Source organism: Lolium rigidum, chromosome 1 (genome assembly GCF_022539505.1).
Source record: "Lolium rigidum isolate FL_2022 chromosome 1, APGP_CSIRO_Lrig_0.1, whole genome shotgun sequence".
NCBI classification, from domain to species: Eukaryota; Viridiplantae; Streptophyta; class Magnoliopsida; order Poales; family Poaceae; genus Lolium; species Lolium rigidum.
In genome coordinates, this window is record NC_061508.1 from 95,876,957 (window position 1) to 95,886,674 (window position 9,718).

General features: G+C 47.3%; 2 protein-coding genes across 2 annotated transcripts; one reads left to right on the forward strand and one right to left on the reverse strand.

The window, feature by feature from the left end:
• The first annotated feature begins 934 nt into the window (after window positions 1–934).
• LOC124649304 (ornithine decarboxylase-like) lies at window positions 935–2,140 on the forward strand. Its single transcript, XM_047188957.1, has one exon. The coding sequence runs from the start codon at window positions 935–937 to the stop codon at window positions 2,138–2,140; it is 1,206 nt and encodes a 401-aa protein (XP_047044913.1).
• A 1,421-nt stretch (window positions 2,141–3,561) lies between these two features.
• On the reverse strand, window positions 3,562–5,119 carry LOC124678146 (putative serine/threonine-protein kinase). The gene is made up of 4 exons (XM_047214069.1): window positions 4,840–5,119; window positions 4,570–4,737; window positions 4,367–4,471; window positions 3,562–4,217 (listed from the first exon to the last, which is right to left on the reverse strand). The coding sequence occupies exons 1-4, from the start codon at window positions 4,851–4,853 to the stop codon at window positions 4,187–4,189; spliced, it is 318 nt and encodes a 105-aa protein (XP_047070025.1). The 5' UTR covers window positions 4,854–5,119; the 3' UTR covers window positions 3,562–4,186.
• Window positions 5,120–9,718: the final 4,599 nt, after the last annotated feature.

Below are 9,718 nucleotides of genomic sequence, written 5' to 3' on the forward strand. Positions count from 1 at the left end.
CTCCGCTTCGGGGATGCTTCTCTCGCAATGCTAGTATGCCATCGACCTTCTTCGGTGCGCTACCTTACGCTCACCCGTCCTGACATTGCCCTTGTTGTCCAGCAAACGTGCCTCTACATGCACGCTCCTAGGGAACCTCACCTCAACCTCGTCAAGTGGATCCTTTGCTACGTCACCTCAACCTCATCAAGTGGATCCTTCGTTATGTCCGTGGCACCCTCGACCACGGACTTCAGCTCCACTCCACGTCGGACGCCTCCCTCATTGCCTACTCCGACGCGGATTGGGTCGGCTGCTCTGACAGCTGATGCTCCACTTCTGGCTACCTCCAAACGGCAGGCCACGGTGTCCTGCTCCAGTGCCGAGGCTTCGACAACTTCTTCTTGAGCTTTAGCGTCCTCTCCTGTCTTCTGCGACCGTTGCTTTTTGTGATAATGGCGGTGATATTTACATGGCATGTAACCCGGTCCGGCATCGCCGCATGAAGCACATCGAGATCGATATCCACTTTGTTTGTGAGAAGGTGTCTCTCGGTTAGATTCGGGTTCTTCACGTGTCGTCCTCGCAGCAGTTTGCCGATATCATGACGAAGGGCTTACCGTCTGAGCTCTTTGAGGTTACCGACGCACGAACTGCAGGATGTTAAAGTAAGATTTTGTATAGCTATTCGCACGCGTATTCCGTTTGTCTTCACTCAAATCCTTTTCACGCTTATACGAATGTATATGCGCACAACCTGGCAAGAGGTTCAGTTAATTTATCTATTGGCCGGCATGTGTGGTTCCAGTCCCCTCCTGATGGGGTCTGTATACAGGGCACTAATATGCCTTCCGAGAGCCACACCCATCCTCAAAGAGCTCTAATATGCCACTTCCTTTACCACTATATAAAGGGCTGTCCATGCACCGAGAGCCACACCCATCCATCGCTAGCTATGGGTGCAGGCAGCCCTATGCAGTCCGTGCTAGTGGCCGCCGGTGTTAAGGACAGGAAGGTGTTGGCCTTCCGGCGCTCCGTGGAGGGCGTCCCTGGCCTCATGCGCTCCATCGCCGCCTCCGGCGTGTGCAGCGCATTCCACGTCCTTGACCTCGGCAGGATCATCGACCTGCACAACCGCTGGCTCCCCGGCGTGCGCCCCTACTACGCTGTCAAGTGCAACCCGGAGCCGGCACTGCTTGGCGCGCTCGCCGCCCTGGGCACCGGCTTCGACTGCGCCAGCCGCGTCGAGATCCAGGCCGTTGTCGCGCTCGGGGTCCATCCCAGCCGCATCGTGTACGCTAACCCGTGCAAGCCTGAGGAGCACCTCAAGTACGCGTCCCAGGTGGGTGTCAACCTCACCACCTACGACTCCGTGGAGGAGGTGGCCAAGGTGAAGCGCTGCCATCCCAGCTGCGAGCTCCTCCTACGCATCAAGGGCCCCGAAAACAGCCACGCCAAGGTCGACCTCGGCACCAAGTACGGCGCTCACGCCGACGAGGTGGTCCCGCTCCTACGCGCCGCGCAGCGCGTGGGCCTTGCCGTGGCCGGCGTCTCCTTCCACGTCGGGAGCGGCGGATCGCGCACCGACGTGTACAGCGGCGCCATCCAGGCGGCGCGAGCGGCGTTCGACGCGGCCGCCGCGCTTGGCATGCCGCCCATGCGCGTGCTCGACATCGGCGGTGGGTTCGTTGCGGGCGCAGCATTCGACGAGGCCGCCCGTGTCATCCGCGGCGCCATAGAGCAGCGCTTCGGCGACCTCCCCCGCGTGGAGGTCATCGGCGAGCCGGGCCGGTACTTCGCCGAGACGGCATTCACGCTCGCCGCGCGCGTCATAGGGAAGCGCACGCGCGGAGACCTGCGGGAGTACTGGATCGACGACGGCGTCTACGGCTCCCTCAACTGCATCCGCATGGACGACTACGTGCCGCGGCCGAAGCCGCTCACCGTACGGTGCCACGGCGAGAAGACGTTCGCGTCCACGGTGTTTGGGCCAACGTGCGACTCCCTCGACACGGTGGTCACCGGATACCAGCTGCCGGAGATGAGCGTGGGGGAGTGGCTCGTGTTCGACGACATGGGCGCCTACACCACCGGCTCCGGCACCAACTTCAACGGCTTCCGTACCTCGGACATCAACACAATCCTGGCCTACTCTATATAGTAAGGACATGAAAACTCTTTATTCTGCACCCGGGTCGGTTCGATCGAACCAGGCCACATCCGTCTCCGTCTACCTAATGTTTTTTTTTCCTTCTTTTACATCGACCGTTTCTTATTCCACGACTATAGGAGCTAGCCCACCTGCTAATCGTGCCCGGCCGGCGGTTCTGGAAGCGACCGGCTACCGCTGGGATTGCAGCTGCAGCCGGGGATTGCTACTGGATATTAACTTTTTTATGGATATTCAGAAATTCTCCTTGTGGTTACAATACCTTTTCAGAATCCTTGTTTATGGCTAATGAGTAATACTTTTTCAGGATTCTAACAAGAAATCGATGGCCGTAAGAAATAAACTTGGCGACGAATAGCAAGTATCTAAAGGCTGTCAGTGTTTAGCCTAAGGTGAGCTAAAGCCTGAATTCAGAAATAGCTAGCTCGCTCCCCTCAAAAGAATAAGTAGCTAGCTCTCATACAAATGTGTATTTAGATCATCTGGCAAAATACTAGTTTATGGTTGGCTTTTGAGGTGTTCCAGTTTGAAATAAGAGTGTAATCTTTGCTTCTCGTAATTACAAGTGTCTAGTATAAATTCCCTTGTCTCATATGTACGGGAGTGGTGTTTTGGAACATGGGAGCATATGCTCCTTATATTTTGATATGCATCTTACACATATTTTAAATTTCAAAAAAATTGAAACAGAAAATTCGCACGTACATCTTCACGTGCTACGCGCTCACAAAGTCGTTTCATAAAAATGAACTTATCATGTGACGTGTGTAAAAAAGACAAAATTCAGTGCTGAAAACAATGCTTTTCACCGGATAAGTTTTTTCTTTTTTACATAGGCCACAAAAAATATTATTTTTTCGTGAAACTTGACACATACACATATATTATGGAGATGTACATGTAGAATTTTTTATCAAAATTTTTCCACAGTTCAAAATATATTTTGTTGGTAGAGGGAGCATACGCACTCAGGAGCCGAATTGAATTTCCGCATATGTACAACCTATAGTATCTCTATTCAGCTGACAGGATGACTGTCATTATTGTGATTATTCAGTAGGGTGCATGAGTACTTTATTTTTTCTTGTTTGATGCTCTCTGGAGCAATTCTTGTTGCTACTGGTTTCGAGTTAGATTTATTTCAGTCATAGTGATGTATGTGGATACTGACTCGGGGTTATAAATAAATGAAAAGGCCGCACAATACTCATGTCAAGTGGCTTAGATGGTAGGACGAGATATTTAATCTCAGTTGGTTTTATTTGACAATAATATAACCTGATGCTGTTTTCAGAGATCATGACAATAAATGAGAGACTTGGTCATTTATTTGGTCACAGCACTAGTACATTTTTCTAATTAATTCTTCATGTAGCACATATGGACAGCGCACCTTCCGGCTACTGGTATATAGATAAATGAAAACCTACATGAGCTGCTCAGGAATAACTCCATAATCTTCCTTGAGGTAATTTGGCCTCAGTCAAGCACTCAGTTCTTATGTCAAGTGGCGTGTATGATAGGATGAGAGAATTAAGCTGACTCGCCCCTTGTTCCATCCCACCTTCTCGGCCTGGTTCATAGCACCCAAAGCGTTGTATTTTTTTTTCTTTTACCTCGACGGTTCAATTTATTCAACTGTGATATAAATATTTAGGTACACACCAAAATGACTCGAATCACCAAATATTTTATTCAGTCCTTGATGAACCAGGAAGTGATATACTTTTCATGCGAGCTTATGATTTACTTAGTACATCCATGGTAGTACATCTATGGTGGTACAACTTTTTGCTGTCCGGTTTTAAGTCCGGATGATAACTTAAACCCTCGCAAATTCCCCTAATCATTTGATATCAAGTCATACGAGTAATATGTTTATCAAGGCTTCCGTCCTTCATATACTCGAAGCAGAGCGCTCTAGCATTGTCTATGTTGTGTTTCATAACAGTAGCCAACTAACCGAATGATGATGCTTGACCTTATTAAGTTTAGAAATTCTTGTGCCCTCGATATTTTGCATGTTATAAAGCTTCTTCACAGCAATCTCTTCTCTGTTATAAACTCCCTGCTAGTTAAAAAACCATGTTAAAATGGAGCACGGGTTTATATCTAGTGATACTATCACACCGTACCTTGTAATCCTCCCCATACCTATTATGCGACATCTAAACAGAAGAATGACATTATACACAAAGCAATACACGAGAATCGTACCTTGTAAACTTCACCGTTATCTCCATGATTATAACACCAAGACTGTATATGTCTGACTTGAATGATATTAGTCTAGACACATAAAATTCTGGTGCCAAATATCCCCTGTATAAATATATATAGTACCTAATAAATCAATGGGGGAAAAAGGGAACTGACGTTCAATCACACATACCAGAAGAAGCGTTTTCCAGAAAACTTACATTGTTCCAAACGGTTTTGAAGAGATCACCGTACTTTGCTTTTCACCGAAGCATCTCGAGATACCAAAATCCGCAATTTTCGGCATCATATTCTCGTCTAGCGGTACATTTGCAGGCTTCAGATCAACCAAACGATGTGTTTTCTCCATGGAAGTCCCTGAGAAGGATCTACAAAAACGAGAGAGAAAGAAAGTTGTTCTTGGTGAGATATCTTCCATACGATTCTAGAATCGAAACTTTCACTTTGGAATCGTAAGTGAGGTTGTTTACGGTGGCAAATTCATATGTCTCTTAATTAATCCAGCAGATGAAACAAGCTTTATAGGGGAGAAGCAGAGCTCTCAGAATCCTTTGAATTAAAGAGATATATTCCTGTAGGAAAACATTTGCAAGAAGTGGAGTTCTCAGAAATCCCCATGGGATTTACTGGGGATGATTGGCCCAAATTAACTCCAAAGCACATCCTAAACACGATGGAGGAGCTAGGCCCTGTGGCTAAAACTAGCAATTATCCATCCATCAGTATGTAATCGAGAAGCATAGAAATTTTCCTGGAGATGGTAATTACCTGGAGAATCCATGCTGAGGAGAAGCTCCATATCCTGTCTGCCGAGTCGTGTGTGGAGGAGGAAGGGGATTCGTGCTCTGTCTCTATCCTGTGGTGAGAATGAGATCTAGATCTAGATCCAGCGCCCAGCCCAGGTACTATATAATAGAGACGTGTGGAGTGGTGGGATCCAGATGCAGAACCAACCCTAATGGTGAGTGATTAAGACTCCTAATCGTGATTAAGACTCCATGTGGGCCGGCTCTCTCTGGTGTCTTGATGCAAGTTGCAGCCGAAACACTGTAAACGATGGTAACTTGGTTCAGGCATCATGTGAGCCGGCTCTCTCTGGTGTCGTATGCCATGGACCATCTGCAAGAAAATGGTACTGAGTCAATTTTGTTGACACAATTCATAGGTACCGTCAGGCTTTGGGTATATCTACAAGATTTCATAGGTGCGCAAGCATGGCAACTAGGCATATTATTAATTTTAGAGTTAATTTTATTATTGAATGAACGAATGTATATGTACATGAAGCTGAGAATCGTCAAGTGTGAAAGTTTGACACTGGACCTGAATATCGTGGCAGAACTTCCACGTTGAGAAACGAGCGCAAATGAATAACTGATACTCCCTCTGATCCCGAAAAATTGTCTCTAGAAATGACACTAGTGGAAAACGCACCTAATATCCGGTGCCCCTCCCCCCTTTCGCCCCGGCCCCGCCACGGCCCGGTGCAAAAGGCCGCAGCGCTGGGGCTGGGGCGAGCAGAGGGCCTCGTGGGGGACCTTTTGCCCGGTTGGTAACACCAACCGGGGTAAAAGGGTACCCTTTTACCCCGGTTGGTGTTACCAACCGGGGCAAAAGGCCCCCCACTATATATAAAGGCTGCAGCCCACCCCTCTCCTCATTCCATCTCACTTTGGAGAACATAGAAGGTGTGAGGGGGTGGTGTGTGCTTTTTTTCCCCTCCTATGCACTAGAAGTGTTTGATGAAATGCCCGACACACCATTTTAGATTCCATACTTAATTAAATAAGTTTTGTTCCTAGTCTTTCCTCCTCGGTCGAGGTACCGACTTTATCCTTTCCTCTGTCGATGTAACATTAGCCATTTCTCTATTTATGATGTTTGGTACCTAGGTAGGTGATAATTATATAATGCAGATGAACCGGCAATGGATGTACGCTGACCGATGCTCTACCGAGTTCATGAAAGGTGTGGGTTATTTTCTCGAGGTGGCCCGGGCAAACAAACGGAATAATTTTATGTGTTGTCCATGTGATGTATGTCGGAATCAGAAAGAACACTCTTCGCACAAAGTCATCCACTTCCACCTGTATCGGTCCGGTTTCATGCCCGGCTATAATTGTTGGACCAAGCACGGAGAAAGAGGGGTTATGATGGAAGACAACGAAGAAGAAGAAGAGAATGATGACAACTATCATGATATGTTCTCTGAATACGGTGCTGGTACTGGTATGGAAGATAACGATGAAGTAGAAGCAGAAGACCGGACACCAGATCAGCCCATCGATGATCTGGGTCAGGCCATCACGGATGCTAAGACAGAATGCGAGATTGAAAAGGTGAGGGTGAAGTTCGACCAGATGTTAAATGATTACAAGACATTGTTGTATCCAAATTGTGAAGATGGGCAGAAAAAGCTTGGTAGCACATTGGAATTACTGCAATGGAAGGCCGAGAACGGTGTGACTGACAGCACATTTACAAAGTTGCTGCAGATAGTGAAGAAGCAGCTTCCTAGAAACAATGAATTGCCCGACAGTACATACCAAGCAAAGAAGCTTGTCTGTCCCTTAGGATTAGATGTGGAGAAGATACATGCCTGCATTAATGACTGTATTCTATACCGCGGTGAGAAGTACGAGAATTTGGAACAATGCCCAGTATGCACTGCATTGCGGTATAAGATCAGATCTGAAGACCCTGGCAATGTTGAGGGTGAGCGGCCCAGGAAGAGGGTTCCTGCAAAGGTGATGTGGTATGCTCCTATAATTCCACGGTTGAAACGTTTGTTCAGAAACAAAGAGCATGCCAAACTGTTGCGATGGCACATGGAAGACCGTAAGAAAGACGAGATGTTGAGACACCCCGCTGATGGGGCGCAGTGGAGAAAAATCGAGAGAAAGTTCGCGCGCTTTGCAGGTGACGCAAGGAACTTATGGTTTGGTCTAAGTACTGATGGCATGAATCCTTTTGGGGAGCAAAGCTGCAGCCACAGCACCTGGCCTGTGACTCTATGTATCTATAACCTTCCTCCTTGGTTGTGCATGAAGCGCAAGTTTATTTAGATGCCGGTGTTAATCCAAGGCCCGAGGCAACCAGGCAACGACATCGATGTGTACCTAAGGCCATTAGTTGATGAACTTTTACAGTTGTGGGACTTAAAAGGTGTCCGTGCGTGGGACGAGCACGCGGAAGAGGAATTTGACCTACGAGCGCTGTTGTTCGTAACCATCAACGATTGGCCTGCTCTTAGTAACATTTCAGGACATACAAACAAGGGATACAATGCATGCACACATTGTTTAGATGACACTGAAAGTATATATCTGGATAAGAGTAAGAAGGTTGTGTACCTCGGGTATAGTCGTTTCCTTCCGCGGAAGCATCCCTTAAGTAAACCGGGCAATCATTTCAACGGTGAGGAAGATACCCGGGAGACGCCTCTTCTCCGACCTGGTGATGATGTATTTGATATGGTGAAGGATTTGAAAGTAATATTTGGAAAGGGTCCTGGCAGTCAACCTATTCCGAATGGCCCTGATAAGCGCGCACCCATGTGGAAGAAGAAATCTATATTTTGGGATCTACCCTATTGGAAAGTCCTAGATGTCCGCTCAGCGATCGACGTGATGCACCTGACGAAGAATCTCTGCGTGAATCTGCTAGGCTTCTTTGGCTTGTATGGGAAGTCAAAAGATACATCTGAAGCACGGGAGGACCAGCAACACACGAAAGGTCGAGACGGCAAGAATCCTGAATGGTTTCAAGGTGGTGCTGCCAGCTACGCTCTTACCAAAGAAGAGAAGGAAATCTTTTTTGAAGCACTAAGTAGTATCAAGGTCCCGTCTGGCTTCTCGTCGAATATAAAGGGAATAATAAATGTGGCGGAGAAAAAATTTCAAAAGCTGAAGTCTCATGACTGCCACGTGCTTATGACGCAATTGCTTCCGATTGCGTTGAGGGGGATTCTACCGGAAAATGTTCGACTACCCATTGTAAAGCTATGTGCATTCCTCAATGCAATTTCTCAGAAGATAATCAATCCAGAAAGTCTACCAGCGTTACAAACTGATGTGGTCCAATGTCTTGTCAGCTTTGAGTTGGTGTACCCACCATCCTTCTTCAACATTATGACGCACCTCCTAGTTCACCTAGTCAAAGAGATTCAGATTCTGGGTCCTGTGTTTCTACACAATATGTTCCCCTTTGAGAGGTTCATGGGAGTCTTAAAGAAATATGTTCATAACCGTGCTAGGCCAGAAGGAAGCATCTCGAAGGGTTATGGAACAGAGGAGGTCATTGAGTTCTGTGTTGACTTTATTCCAGACCTTAAGTCGATTGGTGTTCCCGAATCGCGACATGAGGGGAGAATTAGTGGAAAAGGCACGCTAGGAAGGAAAGCAAAGATATTTATGGACGAACATTCTTTCACTAAAGCACACTACACAGTTTTACAAATGTCAACATTGGTGGCTCCGTATATCGAGGAACATAAGAATATTATACGGTCCAAAAACCCAGGGCTATCTGAATCCTTGATTAATGATAAACACATGGATAGTTTCAGCGCCTGGTTACAAACAGAACTCATGAATAACGACGAAGTTGGAGATGAGCTGTACTTGTTGGCTAGGTCACCATCTTCGACTGTACTGACTTTCCAAGGGTACGAGATAAATGGGAATACATTTTACACGATCGCACAAGACAAAAAGAGCACCAACCAAAACAGTGGTGTTCGTTTCGATGCAACCGGGTACAATGGGCAAAAGGAGACATATTATGGTTACATAGAGGACATATGGGAACTTGACTATGGACCTAATTTTAAGGTCCCTCTGTTTCGGTGCCAATGGGTCAAGATGACAGCAGTAAAGGTAGATCAGCAGTACGGAATGACAACAGTGGATCTCAACAATCTTGGGTACAGAAATGAACCATTCGTCCTAGCCAAAGATGTTGCTCAAGTTTTCTATGTGAAGGACTGATACGTCTCCGACGTATCGATAATTTCTTATGTTCTTGTTGACTGCCAAAACCCACCGGCGGGCAGCGGCCTTGTCAACACCGTAGAGCCGGGAAGAGCCTAGAGCTGCGGCTGGCTGAGACCCCTCCGAGCGACGGCCCGCAATGCTCTTCTGGTCACACGCGGCGATGCGAAGTGCAAGGGCGTGCCACCTGACCTATACCTGGCCGGAAGGTGATGGGGATGCCTCGCTTAGTTTCCTGCGCAGGGCATACATGTAAACGTTAAATACGAGCCTCGATCGGCTCTCAGGTTATCCTGTGAATCGGCTCAAAGAGCCGATCCACCCATGATTCGTACGGGGTGCACGAATACTTGGCGGT

Excerpts from the sequence above, each read along its gene's own strand:
- LOC124649304 (XM_047188957.1), top strand. The coding sequence starts at position 935 with ATGGGTGCAGGCAGCCCTATGCAGTCCGTGCTAGTGGCCGCCGGTGTT.
- LOC124678146 (XM_047214069.1), bottom strand. Across the intron at positions 4,472-4,569 it reads TCAAAACCGTTTGGAACAAT|GGGATATTTGGCACCAGAAT; the intron begins GTAAGTTTTCTG and ends ATATTTATACAG. Across the intron at positions 4,218-4,366 it reads ATAACGGTGAAGTTTACAAG|GGAGTTTATAACAGAGAAGA; the intron begins GTACGATTCTCG and ends TTTAACTAGCAG.